A 12,581-nucleotide genomic window follows, 5' to 3' on the forward strand; every position below is an offset into this window, starting at 1 on the left:
GGTTATAACAAGCTGGTTTGGAACAAAGAAAACATCAGCAAATATTGAGCGCAAGAACTGAACGCTGCCTGGGGACCGGATTAAAGGGAGGGAATTAAACGAAGGAAAGGGGGCGTCTGGATCTTACGAATGGCGTGAATCCCAACCGTCGGCAAGTGGCCGCCGCTAACTTAGGCCATAGGTTTGGCCCAGCTGCCCTCACGTATGGCCATCTCATGTTGGTTCATCCGCCATGCAAGGTTCTTTTTCAGCACCGGTGCGTTGGAGTCCGCTATCTCCGATGCCCCAAGTGGTTTCGTCCCCCGCGGTGTTTGGAACGGCTGCACCTAGCGACAGAGCACAAGAACTCGATCGTGTTTCGCGGGCCAACGCCATTTCTTGTGGTGTGCAATTCTTAAAAACCAAGGACATGCGTGCACATATTCATGATTCGCTTAGGGCCTTTCTATAAAATTGTACCATTTTCCTTTTTAATACAATTTTTTGGTCCTTCGGCACCTTTTATCGTTTCAGAAAAGTCACTATAAGTTTGTGGTATTGCAAGTCGGTGCCGCGAGAGCATCGCAAGTTAATTTCTTAGAATTAAAATGTTTCACCGTTGATTCATTGGAGTGTTCAAGTTTTTTTTCTCCCGGTGCAATGCACGGGCACTTTTGCTAGTTTATACAAATAAATAGTACACGGTAGAGATACACGAGCTGTCTTCAACGATTACAAAATAAAGTCTAAATGATACTATCAAAAATTTGAGGTTTTCAAACTCTTTCTTCTTCCAAAACACAATCTTGTACTCTCCTGAAGGCAGCCAAAGAAAGATAACAAATCATAGACTTGTAAACACGAACGAAGAATCTCCCGTAATTCTAATTTGAGCCGCAATGCCAAAACCGCGTGCACACGCGTAACCATTAAAATAGTGAACCAACATGGGCAAAAGTAACAACACCAGTATGTCAGGAAATAAAAACCGGCCAGCCTTGCCAACATCGCTGGAGAGCCGAGAGTACGAATCAACATTGTCGAGGACATAGTAGCCGTGACAAAAACTACGAGGATAAACCTCGTCATGGCAACCACGAGGAAAAATCCAAAATTGATATGGTGAAGCAAGATCTAAAGACCCATACATAAAAAAATTGTAACCTTTCAACACCATCAGTGATGTCGTGAAGATCTCGTCGTTAAATAAAAGGTCGAAGATCACTTATTGTAGACGATACGGTGAAACTAACAAAAAAGTACCAAAATCCTAACATAATCTAATAAAACATTATTTTTTCACTGGAGATTTTAATTGGTCTCTTCCCGTACCACCGGAGGAGGGTGGCACATCATCTAGGTTAAGTGTTCCACAGCTGGATGGAAGACCGATGGCAGAAAAGCAACGGCCCAGTGCCATCCAACGTGGCGGCGCAGGCGCGCACGTGACAACGAGTGGTCACGAAACGGGCGTGGCTGATTACGCGACGCCACCTAGGTATGAATCCTCCTTCGTCCACCTCCCCACGCTCAGGCGGCGCCCAACCTTGGTCCTCTATAAAGCACGACTCCGCACTTCCAACGCCACCACGGAAGCCACTCCACTCCCCTCCTCCACTCTCGGCCGGAATCCGCCTCGTCTCCGGTCCTCCTCCGGCTGCATCGTCTTCTGATCCCCACCGGCCGGATTCTGGTGCGCAATTCTACACATCCTTCATTTCTTTCAGTCTCATCTCATCTCGTGCTCTAGCTAGAACCGTGTGGATTGTTCTGCAGTACTAGATTTTTTCTTTTCTTGAAACGGTGGATTGTTCTTGAATGATGATTCCCTAGCTAGCGATGCGCGACTGCCCTCATCTTATCCCCTTCAGCTCCAATCTTCCCTTCTTCTTGGAGGGAGCCGTTTATACTTTCGCCGCTTGTGAACAATCCTCTGGGGAAATGCCTGACATGTGCCACCAAAATTTCTGGTTGTTGGACGGATAGAGTTGTATGTATCCTTCCTGGAGCGCCATCTCCTGTGCACACATTTAGCGTGTGTGCGTGAACGGGCTTGCAACGCCGAGCTGGTATCCTGTTTTTTGTGCTTTTGGACTTGACATGACAGAGGGAGAGAACTCAGGGTGGGCATAAAAACCGTGAAACCGAAAACCGAACCGAAGCCGAAATCGAACTAACCAAAATCTCGGTTTTTTCCATTAACCGCTATTTTTTCGGTTTCTATTTATACTAACCGAATTAAATTTGGTAGAATTCGGTTTTTAGCCCCACCAACCGAACAAGACCGAATAGACCGAATTGAGTAACCTACCATCAATTTGTGCATAAACCGATCATTCCATAGAAGCCCAATTGTGTTTGATGTTCCAAAAATTGTTCATTCAACTAGCTTTTTCTGAATATAGCGTGAAGCCTGCATAATAGAACACGTCGCTCGAAGTCTTAGCTACCCCTTTTAATCGCTCACGAGTGATGCACCTGTACCACGAGTGCCGCAGCCTACCAAATAGCATCCCTCCACGAGTGGTGCTCATTTGTCGATTTCTTCGTGATTGATGCTTTTTTCGTTGATATGTCAATCACTATTTGCTTTCTTCGGTGATGCCTACTATTTGTTCAAGTGAGTAGGTTCATTCGGTTTTAACCGAAAACCGAACCGAATTTGTCGGTTAACCGAATCTCCGGTTTCCTAAATTTTCATGCCAATTTCGGTTATCATTTTTGAAAACCAAATTTGTTCAAAATTCGCAAAAACCGAACCGAAATTTCGGTTAAAACCGAATGCCCACCCTGAGAGAGAACAAAGCCTAGCTTGCTTTCTTGTTCCACACTTCCAGCAAAGTCGTTTTCTAATACTCCTACGGTGCACTGACTGTGCGTTGCCCGGTGTGCCTAAAAGAGTAGAATTTTCATTTTCAGCGAGAAAGAAACATCTTTTCACGATAAGGACTAACACGTGATAGGCAGAGACAAAGTTCTGCTAGTAGGTACGTACTACCAAACAATCGAACCTGCATTCTCATTCGCACAATTCGTGGGGTGCTGCTGCCGAGATATTACCACAACAGATCCATCGGCAATCCTAACAACCTCCACTCCTGTTGGCCGCAGCGGCGCCGTACGTGAGATTCAGAGAACCGGCCAGGACGCGCGATGGTGACCAACAACAAGGTGGTGGACCTCCGGTCCGACACGGTGACCAAGCCCTCGGAGGCGATGCGCGCCGCCATGGCGGCCGCGGACGTGGACGACGACGTCCTGGGCGCGGACCCGACCGCGCAGCGCTTCGAGGCGGAGATGGCCCGGATCATGGGCAAGGAGGCGGCGCTGTTCGTGCCGTCGGGGACCATGGCCAACCTCGTCTCGGTCCTCGTGCACTGCGACGCCAGGGGCAGCGAGGTCATCCTCGGCGACAACTCACACATCCACGTCTACGAGAACGGCGGCATCTCCACCATCGGCGGCGTCCACCCAAAAACTGTTCCCAACAACCCCGACGGCACCATGGACATCGACAGGATCGTCGCCGCCGTCAGGCATCAGGACGGGGCGCTCTACTATCCCACCACCAGGCTCATCTGCTTGGAGAACACACATGCAAAGTGAGTTTTCTTTTTTTTCTCTCTTTGACAGACATGCAGAGCGAGTTGCTCTGCTACCCCTTTCTCATGTTTCTGATCGATATATTTTCTTGCTTGTTCCTGCTGCAGTTGTGGTGGCAAGTGCCTGTCTGTAGAATACATTGACAAGGTTGGCGAGGTTGCTAAAAGCCATGGCTTGAAGCTTCATATAGACGGAGCTCGCATCTTCAACGCTTCCGTGGTAAGTACTAGTATGGGATCACTTCAGCCTGCGTATCTTCTCCTGAAATTTCAGCACTCTTCTTGCTCTGTCAGGCGCTTGGAGTTCCTGTTGATAGGCTTGTGAGGGCTGCTGATTCGGTTTCGGTACGCACAAACTTTCTGTTGAACATCTTTATCACATTGATCCGTTATCAAAATTGCCATTCTGGATATAGGATGATGTGTGACTCTATTTTATCTGTTAAACGTCAAAACTGCAGGTATGCCTATCAAAAGGGTTAGGTGCTCCCGTTGGATCAGTTATTGTTGGTGCCAAGGCCTTCATAGACAAGGTGATGATGGATGCTCTGCTAGCAGCAGGTTTAAGCTTTTTCCGAGAACATGTAACGAAACTCTGAACAATGCTTTCAGGCTAAAATTCTTAGGAAGACACTTGGTGGTGGAATGAGGCAGGTGGGCATTCTTTGTGCTGCTGCCTATGTTGGAGTTCGCGACACCGTGGGCAAGCTTGCCGATGACCATAGGAAGGCTAAAGTTTTAGCAGGTTCCATGTTGATTCTCACTTCTCTTATTTATATCTAATCTAATTTAGTTCTTGATGGGAGACAATCCTGAATTTATTTTGCTTGTCTATTTTTTAGACGGACTGAAGAAAATTAAACAGTTTACGGTTGATTTAACTTCAGTGGAGACCAATATGGTTAGCCTGTTAGACCATCTATCGAGTTTGATTGTTCCCTATAATATTTCACCTTTAGATACTATCAATATTTATATCGCTGACGGTGTATTTGCTAGGTCTTCTTTGATATTGCGGATCCACGCATAACACCTGATAAACTGTGTCAAGTCCTGGAACAGCGCAATGTGCTTGCAATGCCAGCAAGCTCAAAGAGGTTCAATTTCCTTCCCCTCTCAGTAGAAGTGTAATTCTGTTTGTCAAGCTCAACGGCGTTTCATACTGCCTAGTATTGTCAAGCTCAGTATAAGTATCCTTATCCTTATATGCATGTATTGGTCTCTGACTAACACTTATATTGTATTTAAGAAATGCTCTTTTCATATGTAGTACGATGTATGCTTCATATTAACCCTCAATTTTGACAACCTTATTAATTTGCAGCGTCAGACTCGTCATCCACTACCAAATTTCTGATAGTGACGTCCAGCATGCCCTGACATGTATCGAGGTATAGAAACCGTAGATTCAGTGGACCCTTATTCTATCCACAATGCTCTAACTCGTCTGCGGAAGTGTGGATATCACTGATATGCTGCTCTGTTTTTCAGAAAGCTGTTGAGGAAATACTGTCAGGCAGTGCTAAATTTGAGCATTTGACAAACGGCAGTACCGCGAATTCATATGGGCATTAGGCTTCCTCCTGTTTGTAATCGTGGATCCTGTAGTAATAACTGAACTGTAGTACTCCTACCTTGCAGAATAATCTATTGCTGTTTACTCTTTCCGGTTGGGCTAGAAGAAAGTACCCTGCTCCGGATTTGCACTTATGCATTGCGCCACACACTATGTATCGGTTATAGGACTCTTAGCAGGACTCGCCCGTTCTATGTCTCCGCATGGTCCGGCCCATTTATACCTTTTTCGTTTCTTTTTCTTTTCTTCATTTCGGGTTTTACCTTGGGTGAACATTTTTTTTGGAAAACAGTGTGAATATTTTTAATAGCGTGAACCATTTTTTTAATAGTGCGTGAACACTTTTTACTAACTTGAACACTTTTTGTAATATTTTGAACATTTGTAATACTTCATTTTTAATAGCGGGACCATTTTATTTATACTTCATGAACACTTTTTTGTAGCTTGAAATTATTTTGCAGTAATTTGGACATTTGTAATACCAGCACATGACAAACATTTCCGTAAAATTCACGATAAACTAAAAATGGATTTCACATATAATTTTGAAAACTTTTCCTGAAATAAAGAAGAGAAGGCCGGAAAGCAAACATGTGAAAGAATGAGAAGAAATAAAGGAAAATGTACGCGTGGGTATGCCGGTAGCTTTTCTGTTGAACATAAGGTGCCCTGGTAGCTCATGCTCTCTCTTTAAGTGGTTTGATCGCTCCTCACCGGGAGAATGCTAGATCAGAAGTTGATTTCCCTTGAATTTAGGCTTATTTTCTTTGGTTAGTTGGGGTTGATCTCTCGCGCGGTTGGAGCCAGACTTGATTCCAAGCTGGGGGAACCCAGCAACCTCACCACCATTGCCGACGCTCAAAGGCATTCCAAGCATTCCAATTGCTACCTCATCATCTACATTTCTTTTCTAGATAAAAGGCCATAAGTCTGATGTTAAATTAATAACGTCCTTAACAGCGAAACAGATACAAGATGTTGAACCCAGCTTAGAGCATCTCTAGCGGAGCCCGTAAAAATTTGGAGTTCAGTTCACCGAACTCGTGTTTACGGGTCGAAAAATCACTGGCGCACAACAGACCCCGTAAACGAAAACTGTAAAATAGAATATTCCATAAATATGCTATTTAGGTCCACATGTGAGCTATTTTTTCTTTTTACCTCTTTTTCGGTCTTCTTCTTCCCAAGCTCTCTCCCCAAGCTGTCCCCGGCCGGCCACCAAGGCGGCAGCCCCCCGTCGCGTACGCCCCGCCCCGCACTCGTCCGGCTTCGCGCCGCCCCGACCCGCGTCGCCCTGACCCCAGCTTGCCTCGCGCCGCCGCGGCCCAGCCTGCCCCGCCCCTGCCCTGCGCGCCCGCCCTGCCACAGCCCTGCCCCGGCGAGCTCGATCCGGCCTGCCCCTGCCCTGTGCCGACCTACGCCGAAGTGAGCTCGCCCCGCCCCGACCCACGCTTCGCGAGCTCGCCGGAATTTTGGTTGGATTCCGGTGACTGTACCGGCGGAAGCAGTTAGCTCCATCCGAAATTTCAGCGCACCACGAGTAGGGGTTCGTGTTCAGTTCTCTCTTTCAGCCCATATAAATACATGCCGAGTTGAGTTTTCGGTCTCGGCCTAAAAACTTTTTTCGGTTTTGGCTCGTTTACGGTTTCTGCGCCATTTTCTGAACTGAACCCGTAAATTGGCAGTTATTTTTAGGTTTTGCCCAGTTTACGGGCTCTGCTAAAGATGCTCTTACAAGCTAAAACTGCACACACGCACACACAACACGGCCCAACCGAGGGAGCCACAGCCAGCAACGCGAACAACCGGCACGACTATTACAATCTACGAAGAGGAGTAGCAAACATAGAGCGGGATACATTGTCGAATCGGAGCTCACCCAAGCACGGGTAAACCGACCACCACCGCAAATGGCGAGACATCACCACCATCGAAAATGCCACCAGAGACCGGTCACCACCAGGAATCGACCAACAAAGCTTACCAACCAACGAGAATCACCAAGGGAGCGCCCATCGAGAAACACCGCGGGTGCAGAACACGAAGAAAGCCTTGCTGAGGAGGGACAGACAGAGGAGGACCTCCACCACCCCAACAACGGAGAGCCGCACGGCATGAGATCTCCAAGGTGACATCTTCAAGAAAAACACGACGCAACATCGCCGCTACCACCCGATCCAGAGATCTTGGGTTTTCACCCGGAGCACGTGGAGAGGCTGAGTACCGCCACAACGATGCCTTTAAACAAGGTAACGAAGTCCGCTGACGCCGCCGTCGTGTCCCAGAGGACAAGGGTTTCCACCGGCGAGCGCACTCTGTCGTCTCCCAGGGTAGCGGTTGTCGCTGAAACCACCACCGTACCATTGCCACACCACACAGCTCGCCGGCACCCTACCGTCCACACGACCAAGGAACCCGACCAGCACCAGAGCCCGTGGCACGCCCGCCAACTAACCGGACTCCCACCATCCAGGGCCCCCGCCCCGGCTTCCCAACTCTGAGCACTGCAAACTGCTAAGGACGGAAGACACATTGTGAGGGCCACAAACGCCGACCAAGGACACTGGGCCGCCACAGCACCACCGCCAACCCACTGGAACGAGCACCCCTGCCAGATCGACCACCAAACTACCCCCGAGGCGGCTAGAGCACGCATATCTAGGCAGAGATGGATGGGCTCGAAGGGGCTCGGGTCCCTGCCTGGCCCGAATCGAGGCGGCCAGACCCGATCTGGATCCGCACAACCCACATCTTGCCGGTCTCCTCCATGGCTAGCCGGACGAGCGCCGTCGCTGTAAGAGCAAGATATATAACCCTTGTTTTGTGTGTTTGATAACAACACTCGAACAATTCTAATCGTGCACAAAGATTGTCTTTGATGGATTTGTAGGTGTACGGTGCCCTCGCTGAGCATACTATGATCGGAAGGCGAAGCGTAGATCTTAGGTTTTACGGTTTTGTGTGTGTGTCGTGAGGTAACATGGTAGGAGAGGAAAAGAGGAAAAAGCTGTTTTAGCCATAGCGGTACTACCGGTACCAGGAGCGGTAGTACCGCTACCCCTACTGGTACCGCCCTGAGCTACCGCTCTGAGGATTGCACATGAGATTGTTCCACAGAACAGGTTACGGTACCTTGAGCGGTAGTACCGCTTGCAAGCGGTAGTACCGCCCACGGTACCGCTCAAGTACCGTAACACGTTACGGCAGTACCGCTATGGTACCGCTCCGGTACCGCTTCGAGTCCAGTAAGGTTTGGACCCTGTTGCGGTACCTCGAGCGGTACCGCGAGCGGTAGTAACGCAGTGTGTCCACGTGGACAAGTTCTGTGGGGATTCGAACTCAGAGCGGTAGTACCGCTTTCCAGAAGCGGTAGTACCGCTTAGGCAAAAACAGCACATAACGGTTGGATTTGGAGGGACCTATAAAGAGGCCCCTTCTTCTCCAGCCCGAATTTAGCTCTTCTCTCTCTCTCTCCTCCATTGTTGCTGAGCTCAAATTGAGGGGATCTCCCTCCCTACCCAATCAATCTTGCTCATACTTTGAGGAGTGGTGGAGGAGACCCCGATCTATCGTTCTACCGAGAGAAATTTCACCAATTCGTGGTAGTCCTTAGTGGATCTTGGTGGTAGGGTTCCTATTGTGGGACATTGGAGAAAGTGCATCCATGGAGGCTAGCTTGGTGTTGTACTAGCCCCATGGGTTGTTGGGAGCCTCCTTGTGGTGTGGAGCTCGCCCCAACCTTGTGAAGGAATCACCGCCTCGACCAGGTGCCTTAGTGGAGAAGGGGAGCACCTTCGTGGAGCTCTCTCGAGGAAGAAGGTGAGGCCTTCCTTCGTGGTGTGGCCGTCTAGTCTCTTGTGTGAGACTAGCACCTCCTCAACGCAGACGTACTTCCTATTGTGGAAGGAACCACGGGAAACAAACCTCGCCTCGTCTCCGCGCCCTCCTGTTGTCCCGCTCCTTACTCTTATTATCTTGTGTGATTCCTTTGCTTGTTGTACTTGTCTAGGATCATTGTAGGATCACCACCATCGCCAAAGCTATCACATTTACCTTCCGTTGCACTAAAAATTGAAAAAGACTAAAACTTGCCATAGCGCCATTCCCCCCCCCCCCCCCCTCTTGATCGCTACGATCCATATAGTCACCCACCGCGCCTTGCCGAGCTGGGCCTTGACCCGACGTCCCCGCGCGTCACCAGGCCGCCGCGCGCAAAGCTCACGCCGCCTGCCGCTGACCACTCCGGGGAGCAGCCGCCGCGAGGATGCCTAGGCCACGCAGCCACCACGCCGTTCCAGGAACCGCGCTGCCGCACCCCACGCCCAGCATGACGCCCTCAGCGGCCGCGCCAGCCCGCGCCGCCGCCACCGCACGAGGGGGGAGAGGGGCCCCGCCGCTGCACGGGCTTTGACCGTCGATGCGCTGAGGCGACAGCGAGGAGGAGGGGGAGGGGAGGAGGGGAACGAGGGAGGGGTGGCGAGTTCGATCACTTGGATCTTCAATGTCTTTGGGCACTCACCTCATCATCTACATGCCAGAACACATCGTTCCTGGTGCGCGGTGACATGAAGAAGACCACCGAAACCAAAAGTCTCGCCAACATGATAGATCAACTAGAGAGAGATGGATACACTACTACCATATCAAGCAAAATTAAGATACCCCTTATTATGGATGAATTAGGGGGAGGGGGCTTTTGCCCCACCCCACCCACAAATGAATTATCGATCTAGTAAATGCCATCGCATGTAAATTACCCTAAGTGATTAACCCCACTAACCCCACCACCCGCAATTAGTTATTAGCACTTAGTTTGTTCCATATCACGCTAGCTAATTAACCCATGTGACTAACCTCATGGTGGGACTATGCTCTGTCTGCAACTCAACGTCGCAGACTAAGTGTTACAGGCTTAAGACTAGATTTTTTTGAACCTCCTGAGGGCCTATCACTGTTCAGGGAGCCCTCTTGCCCTTTTAGTGACATTTAAATCGGACATCGGAGGTTGCATACTGTATGTAAGTTCGATGCAGCCTGGCCTAGCAAAAGGACAACTTAATTGCCTGGCTCAAACTTGGCCCATTTCTTGCGTAGAACGAGCAGGTTTGTTCGATCTACTCTCAGTGCCTGCTATACCTGGCCGCTCTATCGATTTCTCTCTAAAAAAAAAGCCTCTATACCTGGCCGCTATCGATTTATCTTCGTGCATTTGGTCATCTGTTTCAAGGTTGCCCCGTACGATGGTGATGGGGCCGGAACGCTATGCCAGTCTTTTCAGCATCATACGTGTAAACCTGAGTTAAACACCGGGCCTGCGGTCTCTCACGCCGGCAGGGGTGGATCTAATGGCAACTCAAAGACATCCACATAAATTAGCCACATGTTGTGTCGATTTTGTTTGTTTGGATGGCTGACCAGATATATCTGTCCCGCCATACCTTTCTCAAGACTGATCAGTTTTGCCTCTTCCTCCTTGCCAGAGGCGGCGGCTCCAACTCCACCCAATCTTCTCCACCGGCTAGAACGTTAGTCTCGGGACCCTCTCCATCTGCTTGCCGCTACGACGACGGCAAGAGGGAGGGAAACCTTGTTTCTCCGTTTTGGCCTAGTAGTTAGGGTTAGATTTGGTTTCCTGTGGTCGTTGAATTAGTGGGAGCGGCATTCATGCTAATAAATCTGCCTCAACTCTACTCCCACACCGGCGACGATCATCTAGGTGACGTCTCGGAATTAATGACATCGTGTGTTGATCAATCCTTCAGATCGGCATCTTGGTCTTCTCGCCGTTCTTCAGATCTGGCGAGATCATTTTCTCGGTGTGTTACTGGCGTTCGTTGTTTTCCGTGACAACGATGGCGGCCGAGAGGCGAGGTGGTTTTTCTATAGCAAAGACGTCGGTACAGAGGTGGTGGATATGCCATTCTTTTGCGACTTCGTCGATGAGAGGCGGCGTATCTTGGTCCAAGACAGCACGGGGACGTCATCAGTCGACGTGCAACATCGTCATGTGCCTCGCTGCTTGCAGCAGGCCTGTTCATCGACTCGAAAAAGCCTCGTTGGCGATGGTGCTTTTTTTTTTGGATCTTGCAGTGGTGGAGGCTTGGCATCTCTTCATATGCTTATCTCGGTGTCGCTAGAGTTTTCACATGTGTCGCTTCTTGTAACTTGATTTTCAATTAATGAATTATGTGGTTGGTCTAAAAAAGATATATGTCCCGCCTATGTTCACATTGGGCTGGGAGCTACATGTAACACAACCACCTATTTGTTTCGCAGGGGTATCTCTACCCTGTTAATTCATCTTTTTTGGGTGGCCCTACCATGGCAGGAGCGATGGGATGCGTCCCATACAGCTGCGATGGAAGGCACCAGGGCGGGAAAGTTTTTGTGCACGCAAAACGGTGGCGTCGAGCGCCCTTCCGCCAAGGTTTCCCGTCTCATTAAAGGGCATGACGAGCAACCATGCCTTTGCACCCCAATCGAAGACACCCCCTTCCTTCCCTTCTTTTTCTGTTGAAATATTGGGCCTACACTTAATGGTCCATATTAGATTTCAGATTTTCCCTATAAATCTCAAAGCCCACTTAGTGGCAGCCTTATGAGTTTGAGCCCAAGTTGATGGCAGCTCACTAGGGAGTGGCAAGAGGTGGGAAGTTTAGGGTGACTTCTTTTGGGCTTATGCTTATGCATAAGCTTGCTTATAGATTCTGGTGGGGAGAAGCTGTGGTGCGCAGAAGCTTCCAAAAACTTTCAGGAGACTTCTTTTGGGCTTATAATGTTTTCGCTTATTTGTGTCAATGAGTTGTGAAATGTCTATTATACCCCTGGATCAGATCACACAAACTCCTTCCCAAAATCAGATCACGCAAAGCTTGAATCTGATGGCCATGTGGAGGGAAGATCTGGCCGGGTGGGAGCCGGTCGCAGTCTTGGAGCTCGCGGGCCGATCTTGCAGCTCGACGGCCGGCCTTGGAGCTTCGGTGTTGAGGGCGGGGCGGGTGGGATCCGGCCTTGGAGCTTCGGGGTTGAGGGCGGGGCGGTGGGATCCGGCCTCCCGCTGCCAGGATCTGCGGTCGGCGGCTGGGATAGGGCGGCGACGGAGGAACAGCGTCGGGACACTGGGGAGTGGTGGCGGGATCGATTTCGCTCGAGCGCGGACGGGGTGGGGAGCGAGCGAGGATGGGGGTGGGGAGCGATTCGTTATTTTTTTCTCTCGCTTTGACTCAGGTACTGGGCGGTGGCATTCCTTGTAAATTTCATGAAAGGACATGTCCATCTCCACAAAACGTTTCGTGAACTCGTGGGGAAGCTCGGGAAACTGCTCTCGACGAGTTTCTCCCCACTACACGTACATGGGCTTCTGGGGCGTTTCTCGGTGGGGAGAAGCCAGACACTTCTTTTGGGCTTGTGCTGCCCACGAC

The 12,581-nt window shown here is 49.8% G+C and overlaps 1 protein-coding gene across 1 annotated transcript; it reads left to right on the plus strand.

Moving 5' to 3' along the window:
• The first annotated feature begins 3,117 nt into the window (after window positions 1-3,117).
• Window positions 3,118-5,248, plus strand: LOC124677370 (probable low-specificity L-threonine aldolase 2). Its single transcript, XM_047213361.1, has 9 exons — window positions 3,118-3,581; window positions 3,690-3,801; window positions 3,876-3,926; window positions 4,043-4,114; window positions 4,194-4,326; window positions 4,424-4,482; window positions 4,581-4,678; window positions 4,906-4,972; window positions 5,073-5,248. The coding sequence occupies exons 1-9, from the start codon at window positions 3,133-3,135 to the stop codon at window positions 5,154-5,156; spliced, it is 1,125 nt and encodes a 374-aa protein (XP_047069317.1). The 5' UTR covers window positions 3,118-3,132; the 3' UTR covers window positions 5,157-5,248.
• Window positions 5,249-12,581: the final 7,333 nt, after the last annotated feature.

The sequence above is a fragment of the Lolium rigidum genome, chromosome 7 (genome assembly GCF_022539505.1).
Source record: "Lolium rigidum isolate FL_2022 chromosome 7, APGP_CSIRO_Lrig_0.1, whole genome shotgun sequence".
NCBI lineage: Eukaryota > Viridiplantae > Streptophyta > Magnoliopsida > Poales > Poaceae > Lolium > Lolium rigidum.

Coding starts and splice junctions, on each gene's coding strand:
- LOC124677370 (XM_047213361.1), top strand. CDS start 3,133: ATGGTGACCAACAACAAGGTGGTGGACCTCCGGTCCGACACGGTGACC. Junction 4,483..4,580: donor CTTCAGTGGAGACCAATATG/GTTAGCCTGTTA, acceptor TGTATTTGCTAG/GTCTTCTTTGATATTGCGGA. Junction 4,973..5,072: donor ATGCCCTGACATGTATCGAG/GTATAGAAACCG, acceptor TCTGTTTTTCAG/AAAGCTGTTGAGGAAATACT.